At 38.9% G+C, this 15533-nt stretch overlaps 1 protein-coding gene across 1 annotated transcript; it reads left to right on the top strand.

Moving 5' to 3' along the window:
- The first annotated feature begins 5001 nt into the window (after window positions 1-5001).
- Window positions 5002-7669, top strand: commd2 (COMM domain containing 2). Its single transcript, XM_036586110.1, has 5 exons — window positions 5002-5211; window positions 5426-5503; window positions 5614-5696; window positions 5829-6002; window positions 6486-7669. Exons 1-5 carry the CDS (start codon window positions 5145-5147, stop codon window positions 6681-6683), a joined length of 600 nt encoding a protein of 199 aa, XP_036442003.1. The 5' UTR covers window positions 5002-5144; the 3' UTR covers window positions 6684-7669.
- Window positions 7670-15533: the final 7864 nt, after the last annotated feature.

Below are 15533 nucleotides of genomic sequence, written 5' to 3'. Positions count from 1 at the left end.
CGCTGTACCATAGAAAGCATACTCACAACTGCATCTCTGTGTAGTACGGCAACTGGTCTGCATCTGACTGCAAAGCGCTCCAGCGGGTGGTGAAAACTGCCCAACGCATCACAGGTACCCAGTTACCCTCCAGTGAGAACATTTTCCCTAAGCGCTGCCTGGGCAGGGCAACAAACATCATCAGGGACATTTCTCATCCTAACCATGGACTTTTTACCCTCCTCCCATCTGGCAGACATAACAGAAGCTTCTGCTCCCGCACCAGCAGGGTCAGGAAGAGCTTCTTCCCTGAGGCTGTGACTGTGCTGAACTCCACACCGCCACTTTAATGGCATCTTTACACTTACTGCACTGTATTGGGCTTTATGTCCTAGTATTATTACACTATTCATATTTGCACAGGCTTTTACTGCACTATTCATAGTTGCACCAACAGCTACTGTACTAAGTTTAATCTGTATACTTATCTTTTACATATGCTGCTCTCACAGTACATACTACATTGTAGGCTCTCCACTCACTCTGTATATTTGTATACTACATTTATTCATGCATATCTATATTTTCTACCACTCTACCGTACTTCTGCACTTTACATGTAAATAATACAGTATTTTGCACTTCTGGTTAGATGCTAACTACATTTCATTGGCTCTAAACCTGTACCCTGCACAATGACAAGTTCAATCTAATCTAATCTAATCTTCTGATTTAGCAACACAACACATGGAAAAAGAAACCATAACTGGCCTCACGAGTCTAGAACTAGCATGGAATGGCCCAGTACGGACCTGAGAACCATTTGGCTCAAAAGTGGAAAAGTGTTCTGTGCTGTCACAAAAGAAACCCTGTATGTAATGGGAACAGTAGTCCCACTCACCTCTTCTGTTTCCAAATTTAGATCTTTAGTGCCCTGTCAACTCAGCCAGGTAGTGCTCCTAGGCTATCATCCCAGAACAGCACCAAGGTTTATGACCATCACCTGCTAAGTGATTATGCTGTTGAAGCTGTTAAGCTGTCATGCACCATGTATCTGGTTTATTTATAATGTGGCAGTATGTTGTATTGTATTTGTACTTTAACAGAGAGTGCAGGCAGTTTTTTCATGTTGGCTAAGGGTTTGAGAAATTCAGAAAGTTTGAAAAATGTTATTCAGTTGGTTGACTTCTTTTGTATTTCTGTCCATTGTAGGAAATACTCTTCACATAGATTTTGGGGTGGCTGGACGGAGTTCTTCAGAGGCTGCTTCCAAGTTCAGTGACATTTCTCTTAGGAAAAGGCAGTTCTGAGGTCTCTTGACTGAAAGCCTGATTTAAATATGAATTCAGTTCAGTTATTACTTAGTGCTAATGTTTCTCAACAATTAATAGATAGTAGCCAAAGAACACCACAAAAAAACAGTCAGCATAATGCTTTCTCTGCTACATATTTCGGAAACATGTGGCTCTCTTTGTGGCCACCTCTCATGGGCACCTTGAAATGGCAAGATGGCTATTAGATAATGGGATGCAATCCCAGGATTCTGTGGGTGTCCACCTTTACCGTGTTTGGTACTATGAGATGGGCCACTTAAAATATACATGCTGCTGTAGAAGCTGGCCAGCTTCTCATTCTGAAGATGTTCCTCAGCAGGATCCTAAACCTAGCATGTCTTGATCCCTGTAACCAAAACCTTGATCCCTGTAACCAAATTGCTATTTACTGACACAAAGATAGTGTGTCCTACCTTGTCTCTAAATTGTACACAGTAGCCAAGAAGTCAATTTAGAAGCACACTTTGGGACACTTTACAAGTTGATGGCTTCTCCCTATACAGGATATCCTCAGTGCTCAGGGGCCCTGTTTTAAAAGGATGCAGAAGGGTCAAAGACTCATCCTGTGGTTTCCAAGCCCTGACATCACTGGCTGCAAGCCCATCCTGCCCATCTTACCATCCCACTGGTCTAGAATCCCAGAGTGCATCAGTGCAGCTACTGCAGCTGTTTCCTCCCACTACAAACAAAAGAAGACAGAAAGGGGCGAAGGGGAATAATGAATATGAAAGGAAGACATGGAAGGAAATCCTTGCTGCTGAAAATACTGACCAGAGCGTAAGGGAATGGAAGACCAGAGTTCCCCTGCCCACTCCTCTCAAGATACCAGTCCCAGACCTCTCTTTGTTTACCCTTTGTCCCAGCTTATCTCTGCACTATACTGCACAGGTAACTTTACTCTCATGGTCTTTGCACAATAGTGTACAATAAAGTTTCATCACTAAATGTACTTCTTTATGTCTTAATTTTGTGTGTGTGTGAACAGAGGATTTGCAAAGTAAGAATTTATTGTACAGTGTAACCACCTGTTTCAGTGTGCATATGACAATAAAACTCTTGAATCCTGAATCTCCCATCCCTGCCCATCTACATGAAGCACATGGAATCTATGTCAGCCAGCAGAGGTCCTCTGCAGAGTTAGCCAACATTACATTAGCTTGTGATGGCACCCCAACCAGACAGGGCAACATCAGATCACATCAAGTGTGGATGTGTTAACAATGTTATTAGTTTAGCAAACATTTTGTCTACAATGTCTTATATTACTTACATACATACATCATCTAAACCACTTATCCTTCTGGGTCACGGTGGGGTGCTGGAGCCTATCCCAGCTGTCACTGGGCGGAAGGCAGGATACACCCTGGACAGGTCGCCAGTCCATCGCAGGGCAGACAGACAGACACACACACACACACACACACACACACACACATTCACACACCTAGGGGTAATTTTAGCATGTCCAATCGGCCTGACTGCATGTTTTTGGACTGTGCGAGGAAACCCACGCAGACACAGGGGAGAACAGGCAAACTCCACACAGAAAGGACCCTGGTTCGCCCGGCCGGGAATCGAATCCAGGCCATTCTTGCTGTGAGGCGACAGCGCTACCCACTGCGACACCGTGCCGCCCGAGCTCATATTACTTATGAGACTAAAGTTTTTCAAGCAGCTGAATTTAGACTACCAGTCAACTTTTCTGAGTTTCTCTCATTTACATGTAATCCCATTCTGTATCGGAGAATGGAGTTTTCGTACACATTACAGCTTGCAGCTACAATTTATTTTCTACTGGAGTTAGCCAAACTAAGTAGAGTTAGTTAGCTAATTACAAGTATTGTTAGTTGTCTAACATACAGTCTCTGAAGGTGGTTCATCAAATGGCATTGTTTACATAGCTTCCAGTATTCATTTATTTTATTTTTTTTGTTTTTTTAAGAACACACAACAGAAGTATAAGTGTGTTGTGCTGGGTGATAATCATAACGCCATGTTTGTATATCCTGTGTGAAGTAAGATGCAGGTGAAGGGGGGTGTTGTAGAGTGTAAAACATTAACTACTGCATTTTTAACTGTTTTTGTGTCCCACAGTGCCTTCATTGAGCCCTGGCTACAGCAGTTAAGTGTGGTGCAAACACTGGCCAGAAGGACCATCTGAAAAATTCTGTAATGTTAATAAATGCCAACCTAAATGCATGTATAAACCTTCCATGAAGCAAAATGAAGACACACTGAACACAATGATAGCAGTTTGAAAATAATCTGAAAAATGGACACAAGCCATGTCCTACTGTTAGACCCTTGAAAAAAAAAAACTTACATTTGGTTCTGCTACATTATACTGTACCACTGTAACACAGGCATATATATATTGATAATATACAACTGACAACCTCAGAGAATATACGGAGATATGGGGGTGAAACATGGGATTATTGGTTATTATTAATTTTGCACTGCATTAGTGCACACTGAGGTGATATCTAAAAGAGGTTTTTTTTGGATCTGGCAAAAATCACACTTTGATCAAAGAACATGAATTTTCCCTATTCAATTTTATGGTGGGGTGGATTGTGCTGAGTATGACCAAGATCGAGAACTAACAATGGGGAAAAAGGTAAATTTTAATTTCAGGTTTACTTTAATGCAAAAGCCAGTGGTAAATCTAAGGCTGCGTTCAGAACCAAATACTACCATGCTAAACATGTAAAAATAGAGCACCACCCGTTGTAGTACATTCAGGAATATAGTAAGTGTAGTATGGCAGTATGGTAGAATGCGGGTTTTGGACGCAGCCAAAGTGTAAATCTTTATTTCTGTGCTGAAGTTAAATTAGACGTCTCTCAAATTATATGCAAATTTGATTTTTCAGAGTGCTCCTCTAATACAAATCATATAGAAACCTGCTACTTTTCTTCAGGCGAAGTGATGAGTGATCAAATCAGACAGGAACTACTTTCAGTCCATTGACTTGCACAGGCATACGCTAAAAACCACTGAAATCGTGTGGTCATTCTGTAGTCGACGCCTTGCTCTTCTGCCCATATAAGGAATTCCGGGTCTGAAAGGAATTTCTTTATGAGAAAAATGAATAGAGTTTGTGGGAACCGCCTCTGCTGTATTATGTGGTAATCAAAATGTTCCAAAGTTGAGACGTTTTGTCCTGTGAACATTTTTCTCTCGAATGTCACTGGATCCTCCGAATTACGATTTCGTTAAAGAGCTATAATACTAATATCGATACATGGGAGCTAATGCTACTGCGCACTGAATCGCACAAGCTGACCTGCACTCATGAAACTAATGTTACACTGCTTAGCATGACCAGACTGAAAGTGGTTTTCACCTCTTTTAATACTCTTTTGGTCATCTTTGAAGAAGGCTGACAGACTACAACACGATACGACCACCATAGCCCATTTCCATCAATTTATCCTACTCATTGAGCGGTCGTACGGAGCATGCGCATGTTATTAGTATAGCGTAGTAACTCTGTTTCAAACGTTAATTCAGTGCAAACTCAGCTATTAAAATATAGCTAGATATTTTTCGCGGGGAGGGTGGGGTTGCAACCAGGTAGCAACATGCACATGACATAGTTTAACGTGACTTTTACAAGTTCTCTAGTGTGGCTTCTGCGTTGCGAAAGCAGAACTGTCGTATTCCCCATTTGTCTCTAGTCGGATTCTTTTTGGTGTGCGCTTATGGTCATGTGACTCAGAACAGAAAAAAAACACTGTCAGGCCGTTAGGTAGTCACTCAATAATATAGGCGTAACACTTGTATATTTTAATTATTGATGTGCTATTAGGTATCATAAAGGCAGCTATGTTGTTAGTTTTATCTGACGAGCATAAGGAGCATTTGGGCTTCTTACCTGAGGTGGACTCTTCGGGTAAGTGGGTAAGGTAGCTGTTAGCTATGTTAGCTAACCTAGCTAACCTGTGAGGTTCAGCTGGACTGCAGTTCAAAAATAAAAAGCTCTACCATAAGCTACAGATTTGTGTGCTTATATCAGGTTCTTGTTACACTTCTTGTTTTTAAATGTTTAAAAAAACCTGGGGAACGATGAATCTGACCCATATGCGCACATAACGTCTCTTTTGCAGTTGTTGGGGAGTTTGGCAGAATAGCGGTGGAGTTTTTGAAGAAGGGATCAAACCCCAAAATTTATGAGGGAGCAGCGAGTAAGTAAAACTATTTTGAACTGTCGAACACTCGTTGCTGGCAAATAGACCCCGGTGCTGACAGGATTGTTTGTCGCCTAACCCAAACATATTTGTGAATGATACTGTAGGAAAGCTGAATGTACCATCAGAGACTGTTCAGCATGGAGTTGAGGGATTGATGTATCTTCTTACTGAAAGTTCAAAGCTTATGGTGAGTAGCTCGACAAATTCTACTTGGAAACAGTTTATGTTAGCAAACTATTATTGTCAAAACCTTACTGTAATGGCACATCAATTTGCGTTGTATATTGTACTCTGAACCGTGTAATATGTGTCCCCACAGATCTCTGATGTGGATTTTCAGGACTCTGTGTTGGTGTTGGGGTTTTCTGAGGAACTTAATAAACTCCTGCTACAGCTATATTTAGAAAACAGGAAAGAGATACGGCAGATTCTAGGCGAGCTTGCTCCCTCTTTGCCTCACTATCACAACCTTGAATGGCGGCTTGACGTACAGGTATACTTTATATTTCTAATGCAGCCATTCTGATAAAGTCAAGAACTACAAGCATGAAAGTATTCTATAGGTATTGGTAAAAGAGCTGTGAAAGTGACTTGAACCATAGTTATGAGTCAGCCAGAAATATGATGTAGACACTTTGTGCTGTAATTACATTGTTTGAACTTAAGAAATTGTCAATGTGTGTTATGTAACATTACATAAAAGGCACATCATAACATAAAAATACAGAGAAGAAGCACAGCATCAGTATGTAGGTATTGTGCACAGTTTTCCAGTGAACAGGAAAAGTTGGAATAAATACTGAACAAATTGTACGGGCAAAAATCTTACCACATTACTGGTCCAACTGGAGTATGGAAATGTCAGTTTATGGAGTGCATTTTTCTTATATATTTATAAAAAAATCATTTTTATCCATATGCATGTTGGTATATGTAACTAATGTGCATTTGTGTATGTACCTTAATGTCTTTGTAGTTGGCTAGCAGGGCTCTTAGACAACAAGTGAAACCTACAGTTACTCTGAAGCTCCACCTGGAGAGTGGAGGGACACAGACTGCCCGTCTTTTGCAGACAGACCCTGCCACACTGCTGCATCTCATTCAGGAGCTGGAGCGTGCTCTTGCTGAAGTCAAGAGCAACCACTGTCGCCGAATCCTCCGCAATATAAAATAATACTGCGTAGTGGCACTGTACAGTGTGCCCACTAGATGGCCCAGAATGTCATCTAAGTCAATGTTCCCCAGTCAAGGTCCTGGATAGGGCTGAAAGGTTTGGGGAAATACCGAATTGCAATTTTTCTGATCAGTAATGCTATTACAATTTAAATGCGGTTATTTTCTACGAATTAAGCTCCAGGCATTTTTTTGCACAAAGAAGACCAGCATATTTATTTTTCTGGACTTGGGGCTCGAACGCTGCATGTAGTGTGCCAGACCGCCATTTCTGCATTATTAGGTTGTTTCCCCACCTAAAACTTTTAAAGACAGTGCTGAATAATGTAGGATATAGATAAAATTGTAGCTGCTGAAAATTGCTCCTACAAATCAGAATTTCAGTATAAAAACAATTGATTGTTAATTCTCTGTAATGCAGCGCTACTCCAGGGGCTTTACTGGAAATTATGAACTCTTGTGTTAACTCCACAGTGCTGCACTGAATACCAACAAATTCTTAGGTTTTCTATTAAAGACTTTATGATTGATGTTTTGTTGAGTCATCACTACAATGGGGTGGTCAGCAAAAAACATAACACACTAACTCAACAGTTATCTTATTTACTAACACAGTGAACCATGTTAAAGGTGAATCATTTCCATGTTTTAATTTGTGCCTTATGTTGGCTTGTTTTATGTAGTCATTACAGACTCATGCTACTGCTTATTGTAGCACTTTTGTCAACATTTTCCTTTCAGAATATTTTTTGTATTTTGGGATCAGTTCATAAGTAAGGGCCTGTGGTGCTCATGTGAACTTAAAACAATTCATTTGAAATAAGATGGAGAACATTTAACATTGTGGGGAATTTTCTTTCTCTCTACGGCTTTTTTAATCAGTGCATATCTTGTCTTTGCATACACTGTAGTATTAAGTCCATTATCAAGAACAAAATGCTGTTCTCATTGTGTTTTATAAATAATTTAATGATGTTATTTGTAGTATTTATGCCTTTTCTTTTTGTGTTAAATCTTGGGGCAAAAATGGATTTTTTTTTAATTTATTTTTTTTTTTTGCCAAGAACATTCTATAAATTCATTTTGCTTTAATGGGGTTTGGTTACCTCTCAGTTAACCTGTCAGAAATGTTTCTTGGGTCAGTATAATGATTTATTTACTAATCATTCACTAGTCTTAAATAGGGTGGAATAGCATGCCTTTTTTTTAGCAGTTGTGCAGCTACTATGTAAATTTTAACAAAGAACTGGAACTAAAGGCATGTAAGATGACCCTGCACTGTTCAGTGTGCCAACTTTTTACCAATGTTCATTGCTTAATGCACCCATACCATTATTTAAAAGATTACAGATGTTGTGGGTGCCGTAGCAGGCAGGACTAAGTGGTGTGTGAGAATGACTAAATCTTGCCTCACAGGTGCATGTTCTGTGGGTGATCAATGTGAATGGTCATTTAAACATGAAATTAGGTTCTATGCTGTGCTCATCCATACTCTTACATCCATTTCTTGTTGCTAAAGCGTCCGTGCTGTATGCATTTACACATGCACACTAAATATTGAATGACCTTAATCTCAATGAGACACTTATATCTTACTGTTTCTAAAACTATGGACATTAAAAGAAACATTTAAATGTTAAAAATGACCCATTTGCATTTCTTGAAGGATTTTGGCCACAAAAACACAACATTTGAGGTGGAATGGGAAAATTCGAACAAGAAGTTGGCGAATGAAAAGCTGACGTCTGCCTTGTAAAAATCGAACATTGAGAGACATTTAACAAGAAACTATTCCATTTTTGCGGAAAGGTTTCCTGCCGGGGATGTGAGAAAAGCTGCTATAGCTATAGCTGCTATAACTTAAAGAAAAGTAAGTCTGCGTATTTGTTTATATTTCTTATCCTATACTCCAGTACATTAGCACATACTGAGACATATCTACAGCCAAGATGCTAAAATGGACATAAAATGTGGATCCCAAGGTGGTTTAATTTTTGTTGAAAGGACAAAATGGCTCTTAACATTTGGGTTGCCGACCCCTGCCCTAATCGGTGGTGTGTGTTGTGATTAGTATGTGGTCTTCACTGGCAGATCACAGTAGCAGCTGTGCTTCACATGAGAGTGTGTCTAAAAGCAGGTTTAGTTTACTCCAGAGACCCAACATTAGCTCAGTACAAGTCAGCTGTCCATATGGACAGATATCCTTCTTTTTATGAGAACTGACTTCAAGCACAAACTTTGTATATGTAGGTCAAAGTATATTCAAGGAGTACAATAAATAGGGTTTATTTACTCTGTACTTATAAATACAGTTGCACCAGCCAAATTAAATGGTTTGTTGATTTTTTTGTGAAAATTCATACACATCATCTACAGAGAACATTCTTATGCACATTTTAACCCTCAATTACTGTTTTTTGCTCAATTTAATATAGAAAGTGACCTATGCTAAAGTTATGGCACATTATGTATTTCATATTTTATGTTCATTTAAGCAAATAAATAAAAATTGTAAAGGTTACATAAATAAACATACACACGCAAAATCTAAGCTTGTCCCCCTGGGTCATGGGGGGCTCTGGAGCCTATCCCAGCACTGGAAGGCAGGAAACACCCTGGACACGTCGCCAGTCCATCACAGGGCAGATACACAAAAATACACATTCACACTTAGGGCCAGTTTAACGTCTCCAATTCGTCTTTGGACTGTGGCAGAAAACCCACGCAGACACAGGGAGAACATGCAAACTCCACACAGAAATATGAAGCTTGCTACATGTAAGCTAATGTTACTGCTACTCTAAATTCACGTCATTAGACTGGCAGCTTCAGCTAAAAAAAATGTGCAAACCAACACGCTTTGCCAGCATGGTAATGTATTTCCATGTACAGAATGAAGGCACATAAAAAAGGAAACAGGTTTCCCTGCAAAATTATGATGCAGTTCTCCATCTGATGCTCACTGAAACATGGTAGATCTTTCCCTTCTGTTCATAGCTTACTTTGGCAAGCTCTACAAGCTTACCTGCACTCAGCCTAATTCAGTACAGACTCAGTTTAATATTACTGCTTACCCCCTTATAAGCTGATAATTAGGATATTTTGGCTCTAAGTCAAAATATCCTAATTATGCTTTCAATGCTGGTAGCATTTTCTGCTAAGGTCATTCATCAGCTTCTTGTTCGAATTTTTCCGTTCCGTTACATCCTGTTGCCCGATTCACACATGCTGCCTTTGCGTGGCGTGAGTGCAGCGTGACCGCCCCAGCTCGCAGGTACGGGCCATTCATACATACAGCGTATATGCTGTTTACCCTTGCCAGCGATCTGACTTTTGATTAGGCGATGGTTTCAAGCCTGGTAGACCAACCAGGAAATGTGTGTGCAGCAAAGAATGTTTAACTAGTATTTCGTTTGACAAAGTTCATGAATTAAATTAAATTAAAGAATTGTCATCTTTTAAGTTTTTACTCGGTTTTCGGTTTAATTTTCATTGATTTTCCTGGCTTATTTATTTGATATTTTACTATGCGCCACGTGCGGTCAGAAGGTGTCAGAAGGTGAGGGTAAACAGATGTACCATTCTCTTTTATAAATTATAGTTTTATTCAGCAGAGTGACGGATTTGACCATTTGTGAATCAAGCATGAGGCGTTACAATAATAACTACTGCGCCATTTAAGGTGGAACTTGAAAATTTGAACAAGCGGCTGACGAAAAAGAAGTTGACTTCAGTTTTATAGAGAGTTGAAAGGCATGAAAAGGGATGAGTTTGCTCTTTTTCTGCTTGACAGCTGCGTAACTAACTTATTTTTGCTGTTTCACAGAATCATATATTGGCATATATTCTGATATTAGCATCATACTACATTGTTTATATAATGTGGACCGTTATGACAAAGGCTGTGTTCGAAATAGCATGTACTGTGTAATGCATACTGCATCAGTATATACTGTATACTGCATGCTACTCTTCAGTAGTATATAGTATAGTATCCAGCATATGACACCAGCAATGTGCCATACTACACTAAAGGGGTGCAACTAGCCTGCCAACATCAGAAAATGAGCAAATCAGACCATTTCAAAACCCAGCCCATTTTCCTTAGCCCTCCAATCACCACTTAGTAACCATTGCTAGCTGCTTTTCTGCTTGTATGTTTATATTTTGGTCGAAAGATGTGCCTGTATGACTTAAAATACACCCCACACCATGACAAATTCTTGTTCCCCTGACTATACTTTTTATGCTCTACAAAAAAGCCTTAAGAACCATATAGCTCTGCCTACTTATTAGTTCCTACTTATTGGTTCTTGCCCAATCTGCACAAATCTGGTGTCAAAAGTTGACAATTTCAACACTGTGTAGTGTCCAAGGCCCATGAAAAAACAGTGGTGGTGCTCATACTGAAAAGATCATGCATATATAGCTCAGAAATGCTTTGACTGATTGTTAGGAAACTTCATAGGCATGTACCCTAGGCAAGTCATAGGCAATATTCTAAGTTTGGTGCAACTGCTAGGTGGCGCTGTAAAAGTGTTTCGAAACAAAGGTTGTCTGACATGAAATTTGGCAAGGTGCTTCTGCATGCTGTCCTTAATCAGTAGGTTGATCAACGATGATATCATATTTGAAAAAACATAGCTGTCATTGGCCAATCAGATTTCAGCAGGTATTTGAAAGCCTTAGAATTGGCCAATCACTGCAAAACTTGATATGTATCTCCACATGTGGACTCATACCCATTGAAGTTGGACAGGTGTTGGCCATAGCCAAAATAGCAATGTTGGGCCTACTTGCGAAAGACAGCTTGGACCCCACAGATTGCCGCTTGTGGCTATATTTTTCATTAGATCCGTTGTTGATAATCTTAGCTAGTCTGACGGAGTAATAAGCAGTGTGACACAGCCATAGCCTTATTTTTATTGTCAAATAGAGACGTACCTCACGGTCTCATGCTCTGTAAAATTGACATAACTGAGGCTGCATCATGAACCACACACTTATAGCTTTTACATACTGCACTAATAAAACACTAATGAATGCACTTCTAATGGTGGTGCACTAATTTCACATTCTATTTAGTGCTGCAGCTTGTGGTTTGGGATGCAGCCTAAGTATTTTGAATTTGGCATTGTTGTTGCCATATGATGCCAACTGAAAGCGGCAGGCAATAAAAGTTTGCCCATAAGTGCAATCAGGCTGCTGTTTTAAAGCCAATTTATAAAATTATGGAAGCAACCAAACTGTGCTGTCGTCCAGGGACAGTTTTAAGTTTACACAGATTATGCACAGCAGCATATTAAGCATTTAGAACTAATCAAAAAGGGAGATAAATGGGGCAGCCTGTCTTTGTTTATTATTAAACTTTGTTTAATAATAATGTGAATAACTACATTTAGTATCATGGCATATAAAATTGAGTAGATATAATTATAATCCTAAGTCAATGCAATAGTAACTCTAAGTCAAAACTACTAACAAATGAGTAAATATGATTGAAATGCTAGGTAGATGTAACTGAAAATGATACTATTATTTAACAAAACAGTTGTGGTACATTTACTAAATGTTTTTTAACTGAATTTAATTCATACTGGACTATCAATTATCAAAATAAATGTTACATCATGTTACATCAAGTTTTTTATCCTTTACTCCAGGATATATTTAGATATATTTACTTGAAGTATATTTAAATAAATATAAATATATAAAATAAACAAACTAAATTCAAACTGGTTTATGTGGCAAATAACATGTGTAACAATGTTCACACAAAAAAACAAACAGTGGGCTGAATTGAAATAAGAAGTCTCTCAAACATGGGTGAAATGCACCAAGAATCCTTCAATCAATTTAAGCCACCCCACAAAGCACAAAATGCCACTGAACAGAGGCTGTCTGGAATTGATGTAAATTTCAACTTGGATTTTACAATAATAAAACTGTTAGGCATTTCATATAGCTTAATAGCTCATATAGTTTAATTCTTGCCAAAGAGCATATGAAAATGTCCATTCTAGCAACAGGCTGAACTAAGCTCTGCATACAGCTGAAATGCACCAGGAACAGTGACACTTAAAGTTATACAACAGCAAACAATACCAGTCCAAAATGCAATTTTGTTATGTGTGGAAATCTCAACTTGCATTAAAACAATATGTCAGCTAAACTCTCAGACAGGTATACCTTGCCAATGAAAACTTCCCACAGTATGAGAGTATCTTGCTGAACAGTATGTGGCAATTACACTCACTTGAGCATTTTATTAGGAACACCTCCTTGTGTCCATTTAATCAACTCCAGTTACCATATAGGAGCACTTTGTATTTCTACAATTACAGACTGTAGTCTATCTGTTTCTCTACATACTTTGTTGGCCCCCCTTATACCCTATTCTTCAATGGTCAGGACTCCCACAGGACCATCAAGTGTTATCTGGGTAGTTGATCATTCTCAGCACTGCAGTGACACTGATGTGGTGGTGGTATGTTAGTGTGTGTTGCGTTGGTTACACATGGTCACACACAGCAGTGCTGCTGGAGTTTTTAAAAACTGTCTACTCACTGTCCACTTTAGTAGACACTCTTACCTTGTCCACCTTGTAGATGTAAAGTCAGAGACAATAGCTCATCTGTTGCTGCACAGTACACTCTAGTCCTCAGTCATCAGTGGTCACAGGATGCTGCCCACAGGACACTGTTGGCTGTATATTTTTGGTTAGTGGGCTATTATCAGTCCAGCAGTGACAGTGGCTGCTGTGTCTGACCCACTCAGACCAGTGCAACATACACTAACACACCACCACTATGTCAGTGTCACCACAGTAATGAGAATGATCCACTATCCTCTGTGGTGGTCCTGTGGGGGTATTGATCATTGAAGAATGGGGTGAAAGGGGACTAACAAAGTATGCAAAGAAACAGATGGACTACAGTCTGTAATTGTAGAATGTGTATAAGCAAGGAAGTGTTCCTCATACAATGGTTAGTGACTTTATGTATTCAGTATGTCTCTGAACTTGGTTGAAAGGTTTCTAGAATCCAGCTCCACCTCAAAACTATATTTGAGATTCTTGGGAAATTTCAGAACCAAGGCATAGGTTAGTCCCAACAGATAGGTTCACCACCTGACCCATCTTGGTTCTGCAGCAGGTAAATCTTCACCTCCTCTGCCAATTCATCTTGTACAGTACTCTTGTAACTGGTTAGAGCTCACTTTCAGCCTGGATATGACAAGATAGAGACACAGACACACAAAGAGCAAACCCTCATTTCTCACTCACTATGCTTTAACTTTGCTTGTTTGTAATCTTGTCTCACAGGCATCTGTGCTTCAAAACAAACACTGTTAAAAATCAAATAAAAATTAAATAATTATTGTGCTAACCTCAAAGTCCTTGATTACGGCACTTGCATCTTCTCCCAGATGGTCGATCAGACATCAGATGATGACCTCTCGTGTTCGCTAAATGGAAATTCCACACTGCAAAACAGAAAGTCTTTCAACATCTAATACAATGTATTACTCTGCACATTCAAGCAGTTTTTTGTACTATATCATCTTTAATATCAAAACTGTTCTCATTTAATTAACGTTAGAGGAATGAAACATCTGCAGTATAGAATTCTGGTATTTGTGGAGGGAAAATACTCCACTTTCATCATTGATTGTATTTGAAACCCTATAAAACACACACACATATACACAACCACACTAACAATGATGCTAAAATGTGTATTACACAGTAATACTTTCATGAATAACTTTACAACATTTTTGCTTTAAAAGACAATCTCTAGGGAGTTTTGAATATTTTATTTGAACAGTTTTCAATATTTAAAAAGAAAAGATAAAAATAAAAAGTATTTCTTAAATTTCATCAACCCACATTGCAGTTATTAATTCATAAGAGAGGAATTTAACTTAATTTAAGTACATAAACTATGTTTTTTTTTTTTTGCTGCAAGTCATCTACCCGTTACAATTTCTAATGGGTCATTTTACATCACACCTCCTGCACTGAAAAATCTTCTTTTTTGCCTGAGTGAATTTACCATTCAATGGCGAAACTTCAAAGAGGCCAAAAGCATAGAGCTTTAGAATTATGAGTGAATGTGGAGGATTTGAAAGCTTCCAGGAATCTTGAAATTTTCAAATTTAGAAAAAGGATTCCTTGGAATTCTAAAACGTGGAGTCAATTGGCACAAAATGTATTTGAAAACGCCACAGAGAAACATAGAAATTGTTGTCTGTAGTGTGGCACAGCAACCGAAAAAAAGTACAAAATGAAGTACCGGGCCGGGCTAAATGAAACATGACAGAATCAAGTCCACTGAAGGTGAGTGATAATAACGACATGACAGATCTGGCATCAACAGAAGATAACCTTCAAAACAAAAGTGAGGAGAACAATGGGCATGGACCCAGCCCAGTGGAAACAGATTCAACTAAGGATGAAACATTTGACAAAAAGTGACAGGAGAGCCACAAAACATGAGGAAAAAAGGTAAAAAAAAGTAAAGATTGGACAAAAATTGCCCCTTCAGATGGTGAGACCAAACTTAAAAGACTGTGAATCAATACAATTCACAAAGAATTTCACAAAAACAATCCATCATGCCCCATTGCTTTTAAATATCAAAAAAATCAGAGAAGAAACAGCAGAAAGTCTTGTCCCTATCTGCATGTAAAGGCAGTGTGCACTTTTTTCTGACTGCCTGGACATATGTATTTTCAGAAAGAAAATGTCCCCACAACACAGAAATTTTAGCATCCTTGTCACTCACTGGGCTGCTCATCCACACTGTGGCAAAATTGCAAAGGCAGTCAGGCTTGGTGTAAGTAA

The sequence above is a fragment of the Colossoma macropomum genome, unplaced genomic scaffold, assembly GCF_904425465.1.
Source record: "Colossoma macropomum unplaced genomic scaffold, Colossoma_macropomum, whole genome shotgun sequence".
Lineage (NCBI taxonomy): Eukaryota > Metazoa > Chordata > Actinopteri > Characiformes > Serrasalmidae > Colossoma > Colossoma macropomum.
The sequence above is the reverse complement of the archived record's forward strand: the minus strand, read 5'-3'. Positions and strand labels throughout refer to the sequence as shown.

Bases quoted from the DNA above. Each gene is read 5' to 3' on its own strand.
- commd2 (XM_036586110.1), top strand. From the start codon at position 5,145: ATGTTGTTAGTTTTATCTGACGAGCATAAGGAGCATTTGGGCTTCTTA. The intron at 5,504-5,613 runs GTAAGTAAAACT...ATGATACTGTAG, and splicing joins AATTTATGAGGGAGCAGCGA to GAAAGCTGAATGTACCATCA. The intron at 5,697-5,828 runs GTGAGTAGCTCG...GTGTCCCCACAG, and splicing joins CTGAAAGTTCAAAGCTTATG to ATCTCTGATGTGGATTTTCA.